This window comes from Lepus europaeus, chromosome 17 (genome assembly GCF_033115175.1).
Source record: "Lepus europaeus isolate LE1 chromosome 17, mLepTim1.pri, whole genome shotgun sequence".
In the NCBI taxonomy this organism is placed as follows: domain Eukaryota; kingdom Metazoa; phylum Chordata; class Mammalia; order Lagomorpha; family Leporidae; genus Lepus; species Lepus europaeus.
In genome coordinates, this window is record NC_084843.1 from 39206663 (window position 1) to 39233225 (window position 26563).

Consider the following 26563-nt stretch of genomic DNA (forward strand, 5'->3'; position numbering starts at 1 on the left):
CTGGTAATGCACCTGAGATAGCAGCAGAAGATGGCCCAAGTATTTGGGCACCCACAATGAGAGACCCAGAAGAAGTTCTGGGCTCCTGGCCCCTAGCTGAAGCCTGGCCCAACCCTGGCCATTGGGAATACTTGGGGAAGGAAACAGAGGATGATAGACCTCTCTCTCTCTCTATAATTCTGCCTTTCAAGTAAATAAATCTTAAAAAAAAAAAAAAAATCACATGGCTGGTAAACTTCTAATTCTGCTTTTTAGGTATAGATTCAGTGCATTTTGTTAAAGAGGAAATTCAGATGAGTGATAGAGTCTAAAGTTTTCTTCTAGCTACTAACTTTCATTATAAAGATGGTATCTTTTATGGTGAAATATCAAAGTCTAGTACTTGTATCACTTGTTTCTAGGCCCCAGAAGCAATACCCATGATGGCAATGAAAAGAGCAGAGTGGCAAATAACTGCAAGAGATTTGCTAGCTGTGTCACTTAGGGAGAAATATTTAAGTTCCCCAGAATCTTACCCACAGAACAAGGTTAATAGAATTTACTTTATAATATTCTTATGAGAATTAAGGCCGGCGCCGCGGCTCACTAGGCTAATCCTCCACCTTGCGGCGCCGGCACACCGGGTTCTAGTCCCGGTCGGGGCACCGATCCTGTCCCGGTTGCCCCTCTTCCAGGCCAGCTCTCTGCTGTGGCCAGGGAGTGCAGTGGAGGATGGCCCAAGTGCTTGGGCCCTGCACCCCATGGGAGACCCAGAGAAGCACCTGGCTCCTGCCTTCGGATCAGCGCGGTGAGCCGGCCGCAGCGCGCCTACCGCGGCGGCCATTGGAGGGTGAACCAACGGCAAAAGGAAGGCCTTTCTCTCTCTCTCTCACTGTCCACTCTGCCTGTCAAAAATTTAAAAAAAAAAAAAAAAATGAATAAAAAAAAATATTCTTATGAGAATTAAATAATCTGACACCAGGACTTGGCATGTAGTAAATGATAAATATTGATATTTTTTAAAGAGATTTTTTAAGAAGATTTATTTATTTATTTGAAAGTCAGAGTTACACAGAAAGAGAGGCAGAGAGAGAGGTCTTCCATCCTCTGGCACACTCCCCAGTTGGCCACAACAGCCAGAGCAGCGCCTATCTGAAGCCAGGAGCTTCTTCCAGGTCTCCCACATGGGTGCAGGGGCCCAAGGATTTGGGCCATCTTCTACTGCTGTTGCAGGCCATATAGCAGAGAGCTGCATCTGAAGTGGAGCAGCTGAGACTCGAACTGGCACCCATATGGGATGCCAGCACTGCAGGCAGCAGCTTAAGCTGTTGTGCCACAATGCCAGCCCCAAAGAGATTCTTTAAAACTAATAATTATAAGTAATTTTCCTTCATTGGTTTGATTTCATGCTGAGGATGGTTAGTTTTGTTTTGTTCTGTTTTTTTTTCTCCACGGACAGTGATCATCACCCTGGACCTTTGGGCCTGCAGTACTGCTGCTCTTAAGTTCGTGACTTAGGCCTCCTTCGAGGATGCACTGCGGCATTGGCCTCCAGGGCTCGCTCACAGCCAGCTCACTCCTCATTACTTTTTACCCTAGGAGAGTGGGAGTTGTCGTCCAATAGGAATGTGAAAGCGTACCCTGGGGCCACCTCAGCTATGAACAAAAGAGCCAGCATTTGGGGCCCTTTGTAGGTGCCAAGCCCAGCATAAGCCTTGTTCACATGTAATGTATTCTTCACAGCAACACTATGGGGTGGGTACTGTTCTGTCCATTTTACAGATGAGCAAAGTAAGGTTCGAGACATTCCTCCCAGTAAGTAAGTTTTAGAACTCAAATTCAAAGCCAGGTCTAACTCCAGAGCCCACTCCTGGGAAAAGGGGAGTTGACACTTGTGGACTCAAAGAAGATTCTCCTGAGCTCCCAGGCCCTCAGAACCTTGTACCCTGCCGAGAAACTCTAAGACTTTTGCCACATAGTGAATATTCTCTGCTCGTCCTGCAGAAGAGACACCCACTCCTCACCCTGACCCCATCCTAGATCCCTGCAGCCACTGTATCAAGTTACCACAAACGTGGTGGCTTAAAACAGTTTACCTGCTCATAATTCTTGAGGCCAGAAGTCCAAAAATCAAAGCCCTGGCATGGCCACACTTCTTCAGTGTCTCCTGGGGGGATTGCGTTCCTTGCCTGTTGCAGCTTCTGCTGGCTCTCAGCATCCCTTGGCCTGCAGGCGGCATTGTGGTCTCTGCCTTCATCCCCACACGGCTTTCATCTCGGTGTTTTCCAGATCTTTCCTAAGAGTCAAGGATGCTTGTCATTGCATTTAGGGCCTGCCCAGGTAATCCAAGATGGTCTGTCTACCATAAGATCCTTAAATTAATTACATCCGCAAAGACCCTTTTCCCATACATGATCACATTCATAGGTTTTGAGCATTAGGACGCGGATATACCTTTCAGAGGCCACCATTCAACCGGTTGCATACACCAGCAGCCAGGCCCGCTCCTGTGGCAAGCCTGCTTCTTGCTAACTGTGGAAGACCAGATTTCACGACCTGGCATTTCAAGGCTATCTCCAGCCTTTTGATGTGACTGCCCCAGTCTGAGGTCTGAGCACCTCTGGCGCTTCCCCCGAGGTGGCCACACCATCTCACGAGGTTTTGTTCTCTTTCAGATCGCTGACCTGCAGCTGCACAAACTGGATGAATTGGACTGTCTCATTCAGGGTCTGCTTTACGTCGACTCTGTGGGCTTCAATGGCAAGCCAGAATGTTACTATTTCGAAAATCCCACAAATCCTGAGTTGTGTCAAAAAAAGCCATACTGCCTTGATAACCCATACCCCATGTTGCTGGTTAACATGGGCTCGGGTGTCAGTATTCTAGCAGTGTACTCCAAGGACAACTACAAAAGAGTTACAGGGACCAGGTAAACATGTTTTCCACTAAGAGAAACCTTTTTATGCTTGAAACCATGTATCTTTCATGATCACAAGTCTGTAGTAAAATACTGCTTATATTGAATGCATTTACTTATTTGAGAGGGAAGAGAGTTGCCATCCGCTGGTTCACTCCCCTAAACACCTGCCATGGCTGTGATTGGGCTAGGCCAAAGCTGGGGGTCAGGAACTCAACCTGGATCTCACCCGTGGGTGACAGGGACTCAGCTACTGTGCTACCTCACAGAGTGCACGCCAGCAGGAAACTAGAATCTGTAGTGGAGCTGAGAATTGAACCCAGACACTCCAATATGGGATGCTGGCATACCAAGAGATGTCTTACCAGCTGTATCATGTGCCCACCCCTATTGAATGCATTTTGAAAAAGAAACCTCTTGACCTCTTCAGCTAAGAGATTAATCAAAGGATATCTTCAAAGTAGTAATAGGTAACAGGATAATTTAGTAAGACAGAGTCGCTAGGCTGCTGGAAACTGTGGGCAGATTGATGTAAAAAGTCCTGCGCACATCAGAAGTTTGCCAACAAAGTGGTGTACGTTAAGTGTCAAATGAATGGAAAGGTTGATAAGCACAATAGAATCCAGATGGAAGGTTACTTGGGATAGTCAGGGAGGGATTCAGAAGAAGCTTTGTTTTGGACTCAGCACAGGGTGAATTGCTTGAAATAGGTTAATAACGCTCCAACCAGCAAACCAAATTAGGTTTACAAAGAATGTTTTTTACTCTCAAATAAATGCTCCAGCCAAGAGCTGGAAAAGACAGCACATCTCATAGGGAATTTTGAGGTACGGTGGACAAGAAAACAGCTTACAGCTACCGTGGAGCAGAGTGTCTTTTTTTTATTTTATTTTATTTTATTTTATTATTTTTTGTGCACATGTAGCCCAAGACCATGTAAGGGCAGACAGACTCAGCTTCCTATTCCAGGGGATTCAACATGGGAATGGATCTGCAGTCAATCTTTGAGAAATGCTAGTTTAAACAACATTAAGCCAGTTTTCCTTAACTTCTAAGAGGAGGATTTCCTATTCAGTATTTCTTCAACTTAGTGGACCAGGGAACCCATTTCTGGAGAGAGCAACTTAAGAAACTAGAGCTATGTAGAATGTGCTTTGGGGCATGATGTTGAAACAATTGTTTGTTTGTTTGTTTTAAGATTTATTTATTTATTTGAAAGTTAGAGCTACATAGAGAAAGGAGAGGTAGAGAGAGAGAGAAAGAGAGAGAGGTCTTCTATCTGATGGTTCAATCCCCAATTAGCCGCAACAGCCAGAGCTGCGCTGAACTGAAGCCAGGAACCAAGAGCTTCCTCCAGGTCTCCCACACGGGTGCAGGGGCCCAAGCACTTGGGGCATCTTCCACTACTTTCTCAGGCCATAGCAGAGAGCTGGATCAGGAGTGGAGCAGCCAGGTCTTGAACCAGCGCCCATATGGGATGCCGGCACTTCAGGTCAGGTCGTTAACCCGCTGTGCCACAGTGCCATCCCCAAAGCCATTGCTTTTGATAGGTGAAGATAGTATGGGAGATCTCCGGGTTACACTGTCCTCATTTCCATGAAAGCAATTGTTTCCTTTTTTAAATTACTTTTTAAAGATTTATTTATTTATTTGAAAGGCAGAGTGACAGAGAGAGATCGATCTTCTGTCTGCTGGTTCACTCTCCCAGATGCCCACACCAGCCAGGGCTGAGCCAAGATGAAGCCAGGAAGTCCATTCAGGTTTCCCATATGGGTGGCAGGAACCCAAGTACTGTCACATGCATTAGCAGGGAGCTGGTTCAGAAGCAGGGCAGCTGGCTCAAACCAGCATTCTGATGTAGGCTGACACACCACCACCACCACCACCACCACTCCTACCCCACCCCCGGCAAGCTTGTTTCTTAGATATTTCCGTGGACTTTTCTAGTACTATTGACCCCTCAGGAGGTAGGCACTGCTTTTCCAGCATGTTTCTGTGACTTGTGATGGATTTGGATGAATCAGTGGTTTGCCACTAAAGAAGGAAAGACGAGACCTTTTCTTTTTATTTTTTGGGGTTGTCATAACGGAGGTGGAGTGCTCTGGCATCTACAGGGTAGAGGCCAGGGATACTGATAAAATCCCACAGGGCATAAGGCTATCCCTGCCTCCAAATTTTTGACTTCAGATTTCGATAATGCTGCTATTGAGAAAACCTGGCATTGGTACATGTGCATGGACACACACACATGCGCGCGCACACACACACATACACGTTCTCCGACTGAAGCCTGCTTGGCTGCAGAGTACAGTTTGTTTTGTAAGTTAATTGCTACTAAGTGTACATTTTTTTCCACTGAGAGTGCAGAAACATACTAGCTCACACAAGAATCTAAGAATAATACTAAGCTCACTTGCTTAAGTAAGAAAACTGACCCCATGGCCTCAGGAGACTGTCAGGAGTATTTGAGACATGAGTATTTCAGCTAAGCTTGATTTACCTTAGAGAGAGCGAGCTGATAAAGGGCTAATTCTTAAGGATCCACAGGCTTGCTCCCAGGAGAAGGTGTAATTGAACTGGTAAAGCTGGTCTGAGATAACGGTGAGCTGCACACTTCATTAGCCATGTAATAATGCCTATGCATTCCCTATATAGCCCTGTTATTGGTAAATGCCCGCTAGTGACTGGTGCTCTACAGTGATCAACAAATCCTGTCTGGATATTCAAGCTTCCCTCTTCTCTCTTCAGTCAGCAGTTTTGCAAATGTTTTGCGGGGACCTGCAGGTTAACACAGGAGCCCTCTCAAAGGCTGCCACAGGCAGGGGAGGGGAATGAAACATCAAGTCTCAGGGACCTTGATCCTTGTCCAGCCAGAGTTGTTCTGCCAAAGGTTTCTTTTTGATTTCAGATGACCTCTTACATAAACTCTCAGGGTTAGTGGGGAACGTCTGCACGTGGAACACACTCTGGGCATCACTGATCTAAACACGTGTTAAGTTTTGCTGCTCTCGTGAGCTGATAGCTGTAGGTTTTCATTATTGTATTACACCCTGTTTTTCCCATTAGGCATTCTTATTTTTAGGAAGCCATGTCATTAAAGGATAGACTTTTCTTTCAAACATGGTTTTAAGTGATTTGTTTTAGTGCATCCCAGATTGGCAGTAACATTGCTGGTGACACAACTCCAGCTTTATCACAGAAGTCAATGGGAAAAATAGTATTTCTCTGCTGGCATTGTTGGAATGCGCAGCCTATTAAAAGAGAAATGTAAATAATTTTAAAACTTTGGTGAAAGTCATAGTATATCTCATCATTTTGGAATCTCTTAAGAACACACTCATTAATGGAAGGTTTTTTCTGCTTCCCTAAACTTCCTCACTACGATGTTGTTTGTTTTGTTTTTAAAAAATGGTAATATTTAGTGGCTTATCCTAGCACTTTGTTTTTGTCTGCGATATACTGAGTGTTTTATTGTGTGTCTGCCTAAACAAACAGATGTATCTGATTGTGAGCAAGGGAATCACTTCAGTAATGGCTAGCAGGCCGAGGCTGTTACCACAGTGCTGGGAGACTCTTGGCTCTCTGTGGCAGGACCGATGTGCATTTTCCCTCCTCTCTGCTGTGTCCCAGCTGTGCAGATGTGTGCTTGTTTTTCCTGTTCAGCTCCAAATCTTCATCTGGAGGCATCAGTCCTGTTCCAGTTATACAAGACTCTTGTCCTTCTTTTCACTTATCCCAACACATCAGTTGATGAGTTACCTTCTTTCTAAGTCAGCCAATGTCTTCAGTTGCCTATATTTGGAGGAGGGTGTTGAATGCCTTGATTAGTACAAATACTTGATATTCAAAGAGAGGTTATTAGAGGATGAAAAGTATATAGAAACTAGAAAAATGGCCGAGATGTCCATTTAAAAATACACAGGAAGGAGACAAAAGCAAATCCAGATGATTATACAAACTATGTTCCCTTTAAAACCCACCAGCTTTGTAGAAGCTCAAACCAACAACATAGCATGACATGACGTCTTCATTTTAAAGAAAGATACACTTACTCAGAGGAAATCTCAAGTTTCTGCTGTGACTGAATTGTCAGTGCAGTAATGTATGTGGAGCTGTCTTCCTCATTGCACTGCCCCTGAAGTTTGGGTAGCTGCTCCTGGTGCTACCTCACTACATAGTTTTTCCTGAGAATTCGTCATTTAATCTATGTGTTTTTGTAAGAATCACAGTTTTTAAAGAACATTACACAGTTTCCCTTTAGATGCAACTTAAATAACTATGTGCCTATCTCTACTTACACTTTCTGGTTAATAGTTATTGATAGTAAATGTCATTTACCTTAAATTTTCTTTTTTCTTTTTTTTTTTTTTTGACAGGCAGAGTGGACAGTAGAGGGAGACAGAGAGAAAGGTCTTCCTTTTTGCCGTTGGTTCACCCTCCAATGGCCGCCGCGGTAGGCGCGCTGCGGCCGGCACACCGCGCTGATCCGATGGCAGGAGCCAGGCACTTCCTCCTGGTCTCCCATGGGGTGCAGGGCCCAAGCACTTGGGCCATCCTCCACTGCACTCCCTGGCCACAGCAGAGAGCTGGCCTGGAAGAGGGGCAACCGGGACAGGATCGGTGCCCCGACCGGGACTAGAACCCGGTAAATTTTCTTTTTTCAAATTTAAACATTACTTTAATCCCAACTTGATTTTTTTTTTTCTTAGAATCAAAAGCCAGTGCCCAAATGCAAATAGGGCTCCCAGAGCTAGCAGCCCTCTGGGGCTTCAGAGCAGATTGATGTGGGCAGCACTCCTCCATTTGTTCTCCCAGGTGGTAAATAAGAGTAGAATCTCTGGCCACAACTTTAGGAGTCAGTGCTCCTTTTCCTGCCTAGAGTTCACTGGTGATAGCTGTACTCTGCATCTGCTCTTCTTTCCAACAGATAACTTTGATATTAATACACAATTGAGTTCATTCTCTGCTACCATGATTCGTTTCTATTGTTATCTAGAAAGACTGTTTTAGAGGAACTCCCCCCAAGCAATTGAAAGCATTTAAAGCATATTTCAAGCATTGGAACTATTTTATGATCTGTGTTACTATGTTTCACTGCTGAGTGGTAAATAAAATATTAATATCCTTTTCCAGAGTCTTCTAGGACAAAAAATTCAGAATCAAACAGATCAGTGATTTCCTTCTAGAAACATCTGAGGATGTTCAATGTGATTATCTTAGCTAGAGAGGCAAGCTCAGATGAAAGCCAGCTGTTGAGCTGGTTACCCTTGGCAGACTCCTCAGTTCTGTCAGCAAGGGTTTGGCTCCATAGTATGATCCGTGTGCACACAATTTCTTAATGTTTGTATTCAGCTGCAAATGATTTTTTGTTTTACAGCAGTCATTTCTCTGATTGTGTGCTATTTTCACATCAGCCCAATAAGTGAGCTCATGATCTGGCCCCATTGGATAGGCATGAATGAAGCACTTAGGTTAGTGGCTGGTTGAAGGTCTCACAACGGAAATCAGTGAGAATCTTTCTCTAATTTTGTTCTCAAATTTAGGGACGTATTTTCCTCAATGTTTATTTTTAGTCTTGGCCCTCTTTTTTTCAACCAATCTACTCTGAAGCTCTTTTGTACCCTAGCACTTTGTTTCAAGTGCCCCTTTGTATTTCTCCAGTTTTTATTAACCCATATGAAAAGTCTTGATGTAGTTGGGGACCTGGGTGGGCATATCTTAAAGTGAACTTAAAACTAAACCTTATTGTTCCTTCAGTCTTGGAGGTGGAACATTCCTAGGCCTATGTTGCTTGCTGACTGGTTGTGAGACCTTTGAAGAAGCTCTGGAAATGGCAGCTAAAGGCGACAGCACCAATGTTGATAAGCTGGTGAAGGACATTTACGGAGGAGACTATGAACGATTTGGCCTTCAAGGATCTGCTGTAGCATCAAGGTAGAGACAAAATAGCTAGGAGCGGTAGTGGTTCAGCACAAGGCAGCCTCTCCACCCTGGCCATCCTGTTAGTTCTTTTTTAAATTGTCAGCCCACCAGCCTGGTGCGACTATCCACTGTATAGGCACTCAGACTCAATCTCCTGCCCTTTATGAAGCACTGAGATATTTAACTCTTGATGCTTGTGCTTAAAATAAGGCAACTTTGAAAGAAGGTTCTGGAAAACTGCAACTGTGTCCCCCATTCTTTTCTCATCCAGATATCTAGAGGTATTACAAAAATTTCCCCCCATTAATAGCCATTGCTATTTCATCCCTTCTAAGAAAAGGGAAGCCAGCCATTCATATCAAACTCCTGTCTGCTTATAAACCATGGTAGCAAAATCAGGTCTTTTGTGTTTGCACGGAGTTATTCATAGGGCTTTCCGCTGCTCCATGATGGAAGCATGGGCTCTGTCTAAGGATGATTTTGAACACTCTCGCTAATATTTCCAACATAGCTTTGGCAACATGATGAGTAAAGAAAAGCGAGAGTCCATCAGCAAGGAAGACCTCGCCCGGGCCACATTGGTCACCATCACCAACAACATTGGCTCCATTGCTCGGATGTGTGCACTGAATGAGGTAAGGCCTTACCTAACCCAGGAAAAGCCAGGTGTCATTTTTCCACATCATCTTGACACTGCAGTAACTATTGACTCAAAACACTATACATCCTTTGGAGATTTGCTCTTTAATGTAGTCACACCTTTTGGAATGGGAAGGAAATGTGTTGGGAGAGAAGGTAGAGTATGCATGTGAAAACATGATAAAATTCCAACCTATGCCATAGCTTCTCTAACCATCATTATTGCCATGGGTCCGATGAAATGTGAGGAAAAGCTCTGAGCATCCTTGCAAATCACTGCAGATAAAATGCTCCCTTTGCAGTATTTGATATTCTCTCTGCTTTCAGCTTCTTTACAGTGTTGCCTTGTGGCATGGAGTTCAAGCAGCATTGTACAGGGCTATCAAAGCACAGAGAGCATGCTACAGCTGAGGCCAGCCAGTGCCCCAGGCACAAGAAGGGGTGGAGCTGGTGACGGACAAAGCTTTGTTAATAAGTTTGGAAATATTGCAAAATTCCTTTAGAAAAAATGAAACTGTTTTCTGAAATATAAGACATATAAAGTAGAACAGCTGTCTTCTCACTGAGATATGTAAGTTGGGGCATAGAACAGGAAATAGAAGTATTGAAGAATCATAGTAGCATCAGTAATGGAGTTTTTAAAATATTTTTAATAAAATGTTTTATATATATACATATATATATAATGAGAGGCTCAAATCATAAGTGCAACTTGAGGAATTCTCTCTCTCTCTCTCTCACACACACACACACACACACATACACACATGTATATACACATCTGAATAGTGCTGCTCAGTTGAAGAAATAGAGGGAGTAATCAGAACCCCCTATAGCTCCCTCCCCAGTGAGTGGTGGAGATGCTAGGATATGAGGCATTCTTTATGATAGGAGGGTGCCAGGCTTGCCTTTGAGTTCTGGGGTTACAAAAGGGACATCCTGCCTCATGGCATCTAATAGAAGATGTTGCTGGCCTGTGGATAAGGGTCATAACTTTTTGGAAGTCCTCAGTTCTGAGGGAGCATAAATTGGAGGCTGATATGCAAATAAAAGAAAATTCCAGAAATGTGCCTTTCCAAAGTTCACTTGAGTCGTGAGACTTGTAACAGAGGGTTTATTTTTTGACATTAATCTTTTTAAATATTTTATTTATTTACTTGTAGAGTTACAGACAGTGAGAGGGAGAGACAGAGACAGAGAGAAAGGTCTTCCTTCCATTGGTTCACTCCCCAGTTGGCCACAACTGCTGGAGCTACACCGATCAGAAGCCAAGAGCTTCTTTTGGGTCTCCCACACAGGTGCAGGGGCCCAAGGACTTGGGCCATCTTCTACTGCTTTCCCAGGCCACAACAGAGAGCTGGATTGGAAGAAGAGCAGCCAGGACTAGAACCAGCACTCATATGGGATGCCAGCACCACAGGCAGAGGATTAACCTACTGTGCCACGGCGCTGGCCCCAATATTAATCTTAAAGGATGTTTTTCTAAGTAGCAATACAAGCCCTGAGACTAATATGGGTGTATTTTGCTGTACTCCTGGGCTCTCAAAGGTGAGATGATAACACGTTTTGCCTCATAGGGCAAGAGCCCTTGGCCCTGCTTTCCAGAAAGGTGACTTCTGCTTGCCCTTCTCATGAGACTGAGCCAGTTGGTCTTACCATATTCCCTTAAGGGGAGGACAAGTGATTTTCTTCACTTTTGATTTCCATTTGAAATACCATTTATTTTTGGAGTATAGCAAAAGTGTGTGACAATGTGGGCACATAACACACAGGTTTGAGTAACCATTAGATGTTTCTATGGAATTGAAGGCAATTACCTGTTGCCTTGGGGCAGAAGCTCTACCAGTGCAGGCTCTTGGTGATGCACCAGCCGCTGGCAGCATCATATTTCCCTGGGAGAGCACTCACCGAGATCTTCAGTTCATGCTTTGCTCTCTGGAGTCACTAATTCCAGAATCTTTGACTATGTTCTCTTCCTTTCTTCTTTCTTTCTCTCTCTCGCTCGCTTTCTTTCTTTCTTTCTCTCGCTCACTTTCTTTCTTTCCTTCCTTCTTTCTTTCCTTCCTTCTTTCTTTCTTTCCTTCTTTTGGGAGAGACAGACAGAAAGATCTTCCATCCACTAGTTCACTCCCCTGATGGCTGCAACAGCCAGAGCTGGGCGGATCCAAAGCCAGGAGCCAGGAACTTCTTCCAGATCTTCCATGTGGGTGCAGGAGCCCAAGTACTTGGGGCATCTTCTGCTTCTTTCCCAAGCACATTAGCAGGGAGCTGGATCAGAAGTAAAGCAGCTGGGACTCAAACTGGCACCCAAATGGGATCAGCACCACAGTCAATGGTTTTACCCACTGAGGCCGCAACACCGACCCCTGCTCATACTCATTTCATTTACTAAATGTAAAAGATTTTTTTCTGTGATTGTTGGAATACAATGAAATGCTTCCTTCAACTCCACACTTTCTTATTTATTTTTGGAGTAGGTAATATAAACATGTAATGCAGAGTTGCAAAGGTTGCAGATCACGCAAGGAAATGAGTCACCATTTCCACTTCCATCCTTCAGCATGCCACTCACTAGAGGCAGCTATTGTTTGCAGTTTTTCTGTTTTTGTCCAGTGTTGTATGCAATATAGAGTAAGTACATCCTCTTGGAGGTAGAAAACTCTACGTTGCATTCTTTTTTTAAATAATAGCTTTTATTGATATAGTTACAATATATAACTCACCCTCTCTGCACTATTCTCCATCATGCTTTTTCAACTTTTTATTATGAAAATTGGTAAACATACAGAAAGAGAGCAGTCCAAAGAACCTCCACATATCCATCATCTCAGACTCAGCATTTATCAAGAATAGATGCACATGCTTTATCTAGCTCAATATTCTTCCTCCCTCTCTGTTCTCTCTTCCTCCCCTGCCCCAAGGTTAATGTTAGAAAGAAAATCTCATCTCATTTCAGTTTACCATACATACTTCAACATGTACCTCTGGAAGTATTATCTCTGTTTTACATACTGTATCTTGAAATTGTATCAGTATATTTAAAATTGCTTCATTCTTTAATGACTATATTGCATCCGTAACATATAGATATGCTCTTACTGAGTTGATCAATTTCCTAATGATGCTTAGGTCTTTCTAGTCTTTTGCTATTATTGAAAAATTTTCTGGAGCAATTAATTGGCCTGTTGGTGAAGCTCTTGATTGGGATGTCCTCTTCCCATATTGAAGTGCTTGGGTTTGACTCCTGGCTCTGTTCCTGATTCCTTGCTAATGCATACCCTGAGAGGCAGCAGGTGATGGCTCAAGAGTTGAGTACCTGCTACCCATGTGAGAGAACTGGATTAAGTTCCTAGTTTCCAGCTTTGGCCTGTCCCAGCCCTGCGATTGCAGGAATTTGGAGAAAGAACCAGCAAATGAAAGTCCTCACTGCCTATCCCTCTCTGTCTCTCTGTCTCTCTCAAATAAAAATTGTTTAAAAATCCTCAGTATATTTATATATAGTGTAAACATGCACGCATTTTATATACGCATCATTTTGCATATATATTATTACATACAATAAATTATTTTAAAAAATTGCTGAATCAGAGTCTTGATTATAATTTTGACAGATACCATAAAGTTCCTTTTGCAAAGCTGGGTCTAATTTTTATTCCCTCCAATGCATAATATAAGAATCTGAGTTTCTCCACACAAGGTTACCAGACTTTTTTTTCCCCTATCTTTCCCCATATAGTAGGTAAGAAATAATGCCTTATTTGGGGATTGTAAGTGAGGCTAAGCATTTTTCATATAATTAATAGCCATTAATATTCCCATTGTGCATTTGTGAACACTTCATTCACTCATTTCTCTATTGGTTTGTTGGGTTTTTCTTTATTGATTTTAAGGGACTCTATCAATTAAGTAGCACATCCATTTTATGTGATATGTACTGAAAATATTTTCTATTTATTGCTTCCTCTTTGGATTTATTTGTGGTGATGTTTTCCCCCTCAATAAATGTTTGGATTTTTTAAGTAAATGTATCAATATTTTTTATATTTTTAATGGATTCTGAGTGTTATATCTCTTCTACTTCTGCATTGTTTTTTTAAAAAATTCTCCCATGTTTTCCTCTAGTTTCTTTTTCTCTTTTCTTTCCTTTTTTTTTTTTAAATCATTTACATCTTTGACCCGCCTGGAATTTATTTAAAACATGGAATGCTAATCAGCTTTCAATGTCACTTTTCTTTCTGGCTCTCTAGCAGGGTAATAAAGGACTGGGCCTTGAGTATGTCCTACCGTGGGCTCCCTTGTTTGGGGGAAAGGGCAAAACTCCCAAATGTAATTAAATTCCTCCTTAATCTGAGTTTCTTACTCTGAGTATCCCTTGCCACTTCTTACTCTAGGTGCTCTGTGGCTATAGCTTCCTTATAGAAACTTAGTAAAAACACTCCTCCACCCATAGAAAGTTTTCATTGGTTAATGGCTTCATGAACATGCATTGTTAAAACTTGCAACAGTTACAAGGTAACATTCCCAGACCCTGATTACTCCTGATAGACTGAACAGAAAATCATGCCAACTTCTAAGACTCTCGCCTTTGGTCTGAGTGACCATAGCAACAGGCTCTGTGAGTGAATGAATGGTGTCCAGCCTCTGCATGGCAGATGGGCTGAGCTCAGGTTTAAGCTTACGAAACAGCAGGGGAGTGGGAAATACTGTGAGTGCACAAGAGCTGGAAGCTTATTGGACTTGAAGCATGTCTGCATGGACAGGGCAGGAGAGAAATGTTCATAAGTCTGTGTTCAGAATGCAAACCTGTAGCCATGATGACAAAAACATAAATGTATTTTTTGTTGCCATATTTTAACCCATGTGTTGACCACATGTAATATTCCACTATATATCCTGAGGGCAGATACTGAATATTGTTTCTTTTTGGAATCCCATTGTTTGGCACAGAACACACTGAGCAAACTCATTAGAGGAATCAGCCATGCACAGCTGTTTTATTTATGAATTGGTTATAGTAGTATTTTAAGCTTGAAAGATTGGGGAATTGACAAGAAAATTTAGCTGAACTTAGACTGCAGTTGCCGCTTTATATGTCGATGGGTTGGGAGCTGAATTTCATGTCAGACCTAAGGCAATCTGACATAACACCTGCAAGTAAGTCCAGTGTCAGTTTCTGCCTTGCCCAACTAAAATCATGTGGAATGCACCATGAGGTTTGTTCAACTTCATTCGGAAATGCTGAAATCATTCCACTTAAAGAAAAAGCAATTTACTCTACAAAGTTCTGTATGGTGACATATGGAACATTGATTTTTGCTAAATGCTATTCTTACACCATGATTCAGTTTTCTTTAATTTTTTTTTTTTCAGAATATTGACAGAGTTGTGTTTGTTGGCAATTTTCTCAGAATCAATATGGTCTCCATGAAGCTGCTAGCATATGCCATGGATTTTTGGTCCAAAGGGCAACTAAAAGCTCTGTTTTTGGAACATGAGGTAAGTTGAACTTTCACAGAATTAATGTCCTATGTGGAGTATATTTGGGGTTGTCTTACATACGAGGGGCTCTCTTAGTTTTAAAATTGATGAAGTGGAAAAGTTGTCATTTCAACTTTGCATGTATGTGCAGTATAAGGAAAATCTATTTAGAATGGGAGCCCTCTTTACTCAATAATTGGGTATAGTAGTTGGTTGATCAGAAAGAAAAGAGCCATTAGGAATGTAAATTAGTATAACCACTATGGAAAAATGTGTAAAGATTCCTTAAAAAACTAAATAGTATGATCCAGCAATTCCAGTTCCAAGTATTTACCCAAAAGATTTTAATTAAAAATTATTTAATCTTTTTTAATTACCTAAAGGGCAGAAAGAAAAAGAGACAGAGAAAGAGCTTCAATTGCTGATTCACTTTCCAAATAATGACCACAGTTGGGACAGAACCAGGCTAATGCTCAGAGCCCAGGAACCTAATTCAGATCTCCCATGTGCTTGGAGGGACCCATTAACTTGAACCATCACCTGCTGCCTCCAAGGGTGTGCAGATTAACAGGAAGCTGGAATTGGAATCAGAGCTGGGACCCAAACCCAGGCACCAGGGCTGGCGTTGTGGCACAACAGGTTGAATGATGCCTTGCAAGGCCAGCCTCCAATATGGGTGCCAGTTCAAGTCCTGTCTGCTCTACTTCTGATCCAGCTCTCTGCTAATTCGCTTGGGAAAGCAACAGAAGATAACCTAAGTCTTTGAACCCGTGAATGCACATGGGAGATCTATATGAAGCTCCTGGCTCCTCTCTTCAGCCATGTGCGGAGTGAACCAGCTGATGGAAGATCTCGCCTCTTGCTCACTCTCTCTGTAACTCTGCCTTTCAAATAAATAAATAAATCTTTTTAAAAAAAGTTTAAAATAAATGAGAAAGACAGATACCACATATTGTCATCTGTATGTGGAATCTAAAACAGTTAAACCCAAGGAAGCAGACAATAAGTAGCAAGGTAGTTACAGAGACTGGGAGTGGTGGGGAAAAGGGAGAGATAATGATCAAAGAGTACAGATCTTCAGCAAAATAAGCTTTTTGGGGATTGTGATTTAAAATAATTTAAAACTCAGTTAAGATGGGTAATCATTTAAAAGTATATCCCTGGTTTAACTATTGTTTTAACTTAAAATGTGTAAATACGCTTTTGCTTACCAATCTGTTGATGTAGGACCAAGGCCCATTATTGAATGAGGTTTTTGATTATTGAAGTACTGTACGTATTTTTATTTCACAATCTACAAATATTATGAACTTTCTTTGATTTCCAGTTTGTTTCTTTAAGGTAGGTCAGGAAATTAAAAAGATACTTACAGAGCAGAATCCTAGAGTTTTCCATCTGTTTTATGTTGTAGCATCCACCTAAGTAGATAGCAGTGATTTGTGACTATCTTTTTTCGATCTTTTTCAAGAATTTACCTGAAAATCATGCCAACTTTTTGTAGAACTCATCACCATTTATTGGTTTAGGTGACATATAGCTAGCTGATTGCATTACAATAAAACAGACATAAACAAATTGGAAGGTAAACACAGCTGCATCTTAGCAAGTAAATGAGCCAATGAGAACAGACATAATGAGTTAAGTATCTACTAGCCTGGAGAGGATGGCTTACACAGCCACTGTGAACCTGTTAACACAGGAAATGGAGAGCATTGGTTAATGCAAGATGCCTCTGACTTAATATGGAGTTTCTCCCCTAATAGAAATCATAGTCGTCCACAGCAGGTAAAGGAGCCTCATTTCTTCTCCACACTCCCTCTGTCACCCTCTTTAGAATCAGTGCTGTAGAGTCACTGTTGATCATGGGAGGGCCCTAACCTCTTATATACTTTGCAGTAGAAAAATTATTGAAGGAACTGGTGTTATAAACCTCAATTGTAATGAATAACTACTGTGGCATTTTTCTCATCACCGAACTGAATTGTTTATTTGAGAAATTATTGATGTACTTGTTAGAGTTCTCTGTGCCCAAAATTTGCTTGTTAAAGCATGTAAAACAAGAAGAGCTTACACACTAAAGTTAAGGTCCAATGATAATATAATAGAAGGCCCAATGATAGAATAATAATGAAGAAAAGCATTTGTTTTTCTTTTTGACACACACATAAGGCTTGCATTGATACAGTTTTGTTTCAAATGAGGGGGAAATAAGGTCCCAGCACCTTTATTTCCTCTACTCCCAAACCAGAGCAGCTTCTCTTTGATCTGCTTATTTACAGAGTTTCCATGTAAGGTTTTCTTTGACAAAACAATATCTGAGCTTTAAAAAAATAATTTAAAAAAGCACTGTTCTAGTCTGAATAGAGTTGCCATATTTAGCAATAAAAAACACAAAATGCCCAGTTATTTTATCTGGCATCTGTCTGTATTTTATCTGGCACCCTGAAGTCCTCTTGGCCTTCAGTCCTCTTGGCCTAATACAGAGAACAAAGCCTGGAGGCCTTCAGGCATAAAAAGTCATCTACAAGGTCACATGCATAGTGAGTTGATGATAAGAAAGAGAATAAACCCAACATTTTGGGGAAGCTAACTTCCATGGTAAAAATGAGATCCCCTGATCACTTTGAACAATGCTAAGCTACGGCTTTGTCTTGAAACTATACTGAAGCTACCTCGGACAGTTCATGGGAAAATGGAATTAAAAGTCAAGCTTATTTTGATGTAAAAATTTTTGAGATCCATGTGAAGTTTTTCCCAATATACATTTTCATGAACCATGGATTTCAGTGTGCTTTTTTTTCACACACAAAAAAATTATCTCTTAATTCCATTTTCCCATGAACTTGCTTGTTGAACTACCCTCATACATCATAACTCAGTTTCCCTGGCCAAGAAAAATAGAGCATCCTCATAAGCCCGGAAAGGGCTCCTCAGAAGAAAATTCTCTACGTTGTTAAATTCATTCTGGACCAGGCAGACCTTACCAGAGAATACTGTGGAGGGAGAACTTTGGGGAGGTCCTGGTTTAGGGGCTTTCTGCTCACCTTCTTTGGTGTCAGGAGCCCTCACTCACTCAATTTCTCATCCATTCAACCATTGTTGAGCATCCTAAGGAAAACAATCTAAGCACACCGTTCAGAGTGCACCCCTTACTGACCTTAAATCTTACCTTTCCATGTCTGACTGTGCCTGCCCATCTCTGTTTTGGCATTTGTAAAATGGGGTGCTAATCATCTTTGTTTCTCAGTTACTGTGATGACTAGAGGAGGAAGTCCGTGTACAGTGCATAGAAGAATCTGTAGCATGTAGTGAGGCCCCAGTCCAGGCTGGCTGACAGCAGCAGCAGCAGAAATCCCGCCACATCTGGACACATTCCCAGCCTCTCTGCAGTAAGTGACCATTGAGTCAGGCGAATGCCCAAGGAACGGAGCCTCCTGCCTTTCAGAAATCAGGTTGTCAGGGACTGAATACTTGTGACCCCACTGCCACCCCTCCCCACAAATTCGTGTGTTGAACTCTTAGTCCCCAAAGTAACATGATTAGAAGGTAGGGCCCTGGGAAGGTGCTCAGATCCTCAGGGCTCAGTCAGCATTCTCCCTTGCTCCTTCCGGTATGTGAGGGTATAGTGAGAAGACGCTGTCTGTGAAGAGGCAGCCTTTACCACACACCTGAACCTTGGGCTTCCCAGCCCCTACAACTGTGAGAAATGAACTTCGACTGCTTACGAGACACCCTGTTTGTGGTGCCCTGTTATAAGATAGTGGCCCCAACAGACTAATAAATAGATTCCCTCCATTTTCACAAATGTAGACTTTTTTTTTTTTTTAAAGGCTTTATTTATTTGAAGTCAGAGTTACACACATAGAGAGAAGGAGAGGCAGAGAGGTCTTCCATCTGCTGGTTCACTCCCCAGTTGGCCGCAACGGCTGGTGCTGCACCAACCTGAAGCCAGGATCCAGGAGCCTCTTCTGGATCCCCCACATAGGTGCAGGGGCCTAAGTACTTGGGCCATCTTCCACTGCTTTCCCAGGCCATAGCAGAGCTGGATCAGAAGTGGAGCAGGCAGGACTCGAACCAGCGCCCATATGGGATGCCAACACTATAGGTGACGGCTTTACCCGCTACACCACAGCACTGGCCCCAAACGTAGGCCTTTATTTAATATATGGACAAGATAAGGCCAGGATCATTCAAATGCCTTTCCAAGACCTACTGAGAGATGTTTAGGATTTTCTCCCATGAGCTATAGCTTTGAAACCAAACAGATTTGCTGTCAAGCCCTGGTACAAGTTGTGTGACCCTGAAAGGGTAATTTACTTTATTTCTTTCCATTTCTCATTTGTGGAGCCATAATGTGAATTTTTGTCTTGGCAAAGATTAAAATGAAATAGTTAGAATATCAGCAACACCCCACACTCACTCAGCACACAGTTATGTGCCAGATACTGTTCTAAGCACTGTACATATGTTAATTTATTATATATATAGTATAATATACACATATTACATATGTTAATTTATTATATGTATAGTATAATATATAGTATAGTGCTATATATATATACATATATAGAATATATAAATAAGTTGGTGTTCCATAAAGTATACTTGCTGTTATTGCACCATGTTCCATGGCAAATAATTCTGGTTTAAATTTCTCTTTCATCTACATTAGGGGAATGGCATTCCTAGGATTATTAAAAATAATAGGCACTTGGCTAAAGTTCAGAGATAATCAAACAGAAGTTTTGCATTGTTTTTGCAGGGTTATTTTGGAGCTGTGGGGGCACTGTTGGAACTGTTCAAAATGACTGATGACCAGTAGAGATGTGCAGCCAAGAGAGCAGCCCGTGTGAGGACAGAACTGGAACCTGCTGCTGGAGAAGGCGAACCGCGCTATGGGACGGAAGCTAAGCCATTAGGGCAGATGAACCTGCTATGTAAATAACTTAGAATTCTCCTAGCTGATCTTTCACTCTTAGGTTTTGAGCTGATGATTCAAAATGGGGACTCTAAGAGTTTTTTCTGTACACTGTATTTTTAAAAAAACAAAAAAATTTGTGCAGCGTGGCCAAACCCACCAATTTTATGCATTAACTTTGAAAAGTTCTATCATGTGTAAGAAGGACCTGAAATAGAGCTGTTCATTTTTCTTCTGGGGTTTACTGATCAGTGTGATGATTTTAACTTCATTTAGTAATTACTCTAGGAGATTTTACCTTTACTTATATTTTTCATGACGTTTCATGATTGCTATTGGTTTCAAATGAAACTGCAAATCTGGCATGTTTTACTGTGAACACTAGTTTGTTGTTTGTTTATGCTTTTTTTTTTGTCTTGTTTTTCTGTTTGAATGTCTTATGAAAAAAGTCATTGGCCCTGTTTTTGTCCTCGGATGATCTTCCTCCCTCCTGCCCATAACTTCGCATTAATGTAATTGTTCTTATCAATCAAGGTGCTGACCATCTCAATTCTAAGTTAAGCGCAAGAGCTGAAGTTCTCAAAAGTGCCCATGAAGAGAAGACCCCAAAAGTGTTATTAAATTTAATGAGTCCAACAAAAGTTGAAAATTTTATGCCATTTTGTCTTAGCCCTTTGAGTGTTCTGTTGGATTTATTTTATGTTAGGCTGTATTAAATGAAAATATTCTGTGATGAAATGTCCTCATCTTTGCATATCATACAAATGGCAGTAAATCTTTGAGCAAGAAATTTGGAATTTATCTGGGAAAGTCATCCAGGAGATGAACTGTTCATATCAGGAGATATAGGAGAAGTCATGGGTTGAGGCATCAGGTAGTAATATCTGTTTCTTTTGTACATGTATGTACCTAGGAGCTTTGTATCAAGACATATTAAATAATAATGTTAAAGTTTTCTCATTTTTACTATTTTAAACTGAAAACTGTACTTTAATCCCAGTTTCTAAAATTAAAGAATAATTTATGATGTTGATCTATATCTATATATATTATTTTTTAAATGAAAGACCTCATTAAGCCTGATGGGTATCTTCAACTATGGGTCTTGTACAAACATTGGCATGCATGAGATCCAATGATCTTTTGGATTGAGCTTATTGTTGAAAAGGATTTTTGAAGAGCAGGACAATTACTCCATGATGAATCTTCCTTCTCTGCCTTTGGAGCACCATCTTTAATTTCCATATCTTTGAGTCTTGAAGAAGTTGACGCTAGTGGAAGAATTCCCTTGTCTGGTTGAAATAAAGCCCATTTCTGTTGTGATGTTATTTCTCTGTGTATGTTATTTTCATTTCTTAATCCTTGTGTTCATATTATCTGCTTTGTACCTTAAAATGACTATGTGTTACGTTTTTGCTACCCTATATCTCGTAATTTGAGGCTTTCCACTAAGTGTGCTAGGGTCTAAAGCACCATGTCTTCCGTTGAAGCTGTAACTCTATGCAAGGATTTTTTTTTTTTTTAAACAAATATAGCTTTGCTGTTCTTACACAGCTGACTCTGTAATGCCGAACTATCACTGCTATATTTGGTAATTCTGAAGGATTATCAACATTTGGTCATCACACATATTTTGTCAACTTCTTCTGTCTTTAAAAAAAAAAATCCAAGCAGCTAAGGTGTTCTTGAAAAAGTTGAGTTAGAAGTCTGCACGTTAGCTATAATTAGTGCCTTTTGGTGGTCTCTTCTACCATTCTTACTCTCATCAGGGAACAGCAGGCCATGGTCTGCAACTCATGGTTCTGCAAAGGCAATCAGGGCAAGTCAGTGTGCTCTAAGGTTTGAGCTCTCATTACAAACATTGAAAACACTGGTTTAGTTGAGGAAATAAGTTATACACACAAATATCAGTCAAAGTTGGCTACATACAGCCAAGCTGGTTTTACGAAGAGGAACTTGTAACCCCAAGGATTTTCATATTCATTTGAATTACAGAAACTTTCCTTAGACTCAAAATCACAAAGAAACTTGGTAAGACTAAAGAACTTTTACTTTGTGCTAATGAAGGCGGTTGATCAGGTTCAGAGTGTGACTTTATTGTGAGACATCTTCGGTGTGCATCTAGGTTGTCCACTTATTAGCTGTGTGGGCAACTTGTTAAACCTCTCTGTACACCCCATCTGTCTACAACCTAGTTTCCTCACCTGCCTATAATATGGGGCCAATATGAGTCTTACATCCACATTTAAAGAGCTTAGCACAGGACTGATGAAGAGTAAATGCTTCATTAATATTAGCTATAATGAAAATGAAGTTTTAAACTAATGCTTTAAATCAGTGATTCCTAACTTTTTGGAATGTATCCCATTTTAATATGGAGATATTTCACCAATCTCTATATGCCAGTACTTGGCCACAGCTCTTGTCCACAGATCCTAAACCCCAAACTTATACATTTGATACTTGATAACTCAGCAGCAAAAACCAGTTGAACATTGTAAACCACATGTAATAGAAATCTTCACATGCTTTGCTTTAGATCTACTAATGTGTTTGATTAGAGGGTATTGACCCAGATAGGGGTTTAAGTAATGAAAAACCATCTGAATTTCAAAACACTCCTGGTTCTAACAGATTCCAATAAAGGGATTCTATAAATATACTTGCATTTTTTGGCTTACACTATACATGGATTCAGAGTCCCTTTGTTGGGTACTGTTAGAGGTAATTTATACTTGATGTTGTTTAGTCATACAAAGAATATTAAGAAGCTCCTCTGTACCTGGAAGGAGAATAAACTGAAAAGAATAGGATACAATTCCTACTGTCCAGCAGATCCAGACAGCAGGGGTCTCAAACCAACGTGTAATGCAGCTTCTTAAGTGCCGTTCATTCATTTGCAGCTGGAAACAAAACTGAGACCCAGCATCAAAGAGCTTGTATCCTAGGAAGGAAAACAGACATTACTAAATGCATAATATAATATCAAAACAGAGAAGAGAGGAGGTAGCTCTGTTTAGAGAGATCAGAAGTAATATCTTTGGTTAGGGTGGTCAAAAAAATCCTTTGAGCAAAAGTTGAATAAAGTGGGGAACAGGCCTTGTAAACACCTAGGAGAACTAGCAGATGGGAATGGAAGGGTTGAGAAAATGCAAGACAGCCCCTGTCTGGAATAAAGAATGTGAAGAGTGATGGGAAACTGACTTAGGAGTGGCCAGGAGAGGAGTCCTGTAGGAAGTGAGGAAGGGCTGGCAGGGGCTGCACTTTAAGGAAGGCCTCCTCCGGAAGAGTGTTAGCAAAGCGTTGGTTGTTGGAGTGTTCACCAACACAGAAGGACCACCAGGTGAACCAGGAGGGGAGCGCTGTCTCCCAGGCAGAGGGAGCAGGTAAGCAGAAGCACTTAGGGAAGAAACAGCCGAGCTTGTTCAGGGCCCTGGAAGCTGCTCGCTTCAGCTAGAGCCTGGTTCATGAAGGAAACCAGATACAATGAGATTTGGACTTGTCTGCAGTCAGTGTGGAGCCACTGAGAAGTTTCAGGTAAAGTGAAACTAGAAATAGTCTGGCTTCAAGTGAGATATGAATAAACCAGTTACTGTGCTTTTGAATACCCAGCACCATTCCATTATCATGTTTATTTTCCCTATTGTACCATCCTTCATGCAGTAGCTGTGGGGTGGGCTGTGTTCTGTCTGCTATTATGATGGTTGTATGAACTCTTGAGAATTTTCCCAGAGGGCAAGTCTTTTAACAACACTACCAAGTAGAGTCTGGTGAGTAGGAAGGTTTCAACATCAGGCATCACCATAAACAGGCAATCTTTCTCCCAGTGATCAGAAGATGAGCTCAGATGTGTGAGGAAGATAGTTGTTTGCTAGGAGCTCAGTCATTCATTCTTCATCCATTGAACTTTTACTCAGTACCTGTGATCTGTGAGGCAGTGGGTTCATTCAGGGGGCATTAAGTTGTGCATAAGACTGCAGGTCCCTACTTTGAGTAGACTCACATTCTGGTGAAGGAGATAGAGGCTAAACATGTAAGTCAATAAACAAAATATCAGCACAACAAGTGCTCTGGAGGGAAGAAACAGGTGATAGACTAGAGAGGGAGGGAGTTGCTCAGTCAGATGGTGTGGGCTGCAAAGACGATTGTCATGTCTCAGGTTTTGAGGAATGACAGATTTACCTTGCTTTCATTCTTGCCACCTACTCAATGAAAATGAAAAATGCTTTTGGGAAATAGTCTGATAGTTAATTCATGATCTTTTTATTTCACTTAGAATATTTAATTTAGTTCACATATTATTTAAAACTAAACGTCATATAAAATACTTAGTAATGCACTTTTTTTAACTGCTCATTTCATGAAACAATTTTATTTGAATTGTTCATCCAACTCTTCATTGTCAATGCATTTGTCACAACCAGAGCCATTTACTAGTTCCCAGGATACAGGTTTGAGACATAGCACTTTTTGAGTCTGTATCTGATATGTTGACCATTGTGTTTTTCTTTTTTAACCAAGCCATAACTACATATTTTTAACTTAATTATTTTATTTTCCAAAAGGTGTCTACTGGTTATATCTTGCTGTAATCATTTATGTAGAGCCACAATTAAAAGACTGGTTTACAAGGATTCATCCCTTGCAATATGAAAATAAAACAAAAATTTGTATTAAAAGTTTTTGCCTCCTTCTTCAACCCACTCTGTCAGGTAAACACTACGGATTCCAAACTAGAATTAGTTAAGGTGATTTCGGTTAATGTTTTCACAAAAAAATCTCCACCAGTGCAAAAGGGAGCTCATTTTTTAAAATTTTTTTTAGAAGTCAAAGTTTTACATGCCTAATATTAAAAAGTGAGAACGTTATATAAGGGTGGGTGTTTGGTCTAACAGTTAAGATGCTGCATCCCACACTGGAGTACCTGGATTCAAGTCCCAATTCCAGCTTTCTGCTAATATACATCCTAGGCAACAGCAGGCAATGGCTCAAGTATTTGGGTCCCTGCCACTTTGTGGGACGCCTGGATTGTGTCCCAGGCTTCTGGTTTTAGCCTGGCCCAATCTCAGCTGTTGCAGCCATTTGGGGTTTGATTCAGTCAATAGGAAATCTCTTCTTATGTCTCTACCTCTGTCTCTCTGACTCTTAAATACTTTTTCTTTAAAATTGTACAAGACTATGAAAATTAGCACTTTCCAAGTTCTTTTTTGTTGTTTTGTTTTGTTATTTTGAGCATAGTGGCTTCCAAGAAAAGGGTAAGGTGATGGGGGGAATTTTTTCTTGGGTAATTGCATGTCCAAACATTCCTAAAAATATTTTTGGGGTGCAGTTGGATAGGAGGAATACCTTCTCATGTTCTATAACAGAGTAAGGTAACTACAGTTGACAACAATTAGCTATATTTTTACAACAGCTGGTATAGAGGATTGTTCCCAACATGAAGAAGTGATACATGTTTAAAATGATATAGACCAATTGCACTGATTTGAACATTATACACTATATCTATGTATCAAAGTATACTGCACCCTGTGAATATGTACAATTATGTGCCACTTAAAATTTTTTTAAATTAAGTTTTAAAAATCTAAAATGCTTTTATTCTCCCTCACATCCGATTGATAGTTTGGCAGGCTATAGAATTTTAGGTTATATGTTTTCCCCAGGCCAGCATTGTGGCCCAGCTGAATAAGCTGCCACTTGCAATGCTGACATCCCATATTGGTGTACTGGTTCAAGTCCCGATTGCTCCACCTCCTATCTTGCTTGCTAATGCACCTGGGAAAGCAGAAAAATATGTCCTAAATACTTGGGCCCCTGCCATCCATGTGGAGACCAGGATAGAGTTCCTGACTCCTGGCTTCAGCCTAGTCCAGACCTGGCTATTGCAGCCATTTGGGGAGTGAACCAGAAGATGAAAATCTCTCTCTCTCTCTCTCTCTCTCTCTCTCTCTCCCCCTTCCTCCCTCCCTCCCTCCCTCTGCCTTTAAAATAAATAAATGAATGAATCTTTTTTAAGCCGGCGCCGTGGCTCAACAAGCTAATCTTCCGCCTTGAGGCGCCGGCACACCAGGTTCTAGTCCTGGTCAGGGCGCCGGATTCTATCCCGGTTGCCCCTCTTCCAGGCCAGCTCTCTGCTATGGCCCGGGAAGGCAGTGGAGGATGGCCCAAGTGCTTGGGCCCTGCACCCGCATGGGAGACCAGAAGAAGCACCTGGCTCCTGGCTTTGGATCAGCGCGATGCGCCGGCAGCAGCGGCCATTGGAGGGTGAACCAACAGCAAAAAGGAAGACCTTTCTCTCTGTCTCTCTCTCTCTCTCACTATCCACTCTGCCTGTCAAAAAGAAAAAAAAAAAAAGGTGATATTTCCACCCAACTGCAGAAGGGTCTTCCTATTATTGCCAAGCTTAAAGTGTTGCTGTTAACAGGACTAATGATATTCTGTTTCCCGATCTTTTTGTAGGATTATGTTTCCCCCAACCCCCTTTTCCTGGAATCTTTCAGAAACTTTTAAACTTCTAGTTTCAGCTCCAACCTGTAAAAAGCTTTGATGTCACCACTCCCATCCTTACAATAAGGAAAATGCTGAACAAACTGAAGATCACTGACCTTTCTTTGACCCATTGGAAAATTGAGGTGGCAGGGCAATTTGCCTCCCCAGAATCTTCGATTTCCTGTTGATCCTGGCTGCTTGTTCTAGCCACTATT

At 41.3% G+C, this 26563-nt stretch overlaps 1 protein-coding gene across 2 annotated transcripts in view; it reads left to right on the forward strand.

Moving 5' to 3' along the window:
• The window catches only part of PANK1 (pantothenate kinase 1), a 65440-nt gene extending 44256 nt beyond the window's left edge, over positions 1-21184 (forward strand). For both annotated transcript variants that reach the window (XM_062214202.1, XM_062214203.1), the window contains exons 3-7: positions 2655-2908; positions 8654-8830; positions 9330-9453; positions 14828-14953; positions 19701-21184. In XM_062214202.1, the coding sequence (XP_062070186.1) occupies positions 2655-2908; positions 8654-8830; positions 9330-9453; positions 14828-14953; positions 19701-19760 (741 nt within the window). In that variant the 3' untranslated portion in view covers positions 19761-21184. The remainder of the gene's footprint in view (positions 1-2654; positions 2909-8653; positions 8831-9329; positions 9454-14827; positions 14954-19700) is intronic.
• The last annotated feature ends 5379 nt before the right edge of the window (positions 21185-26563 follow it).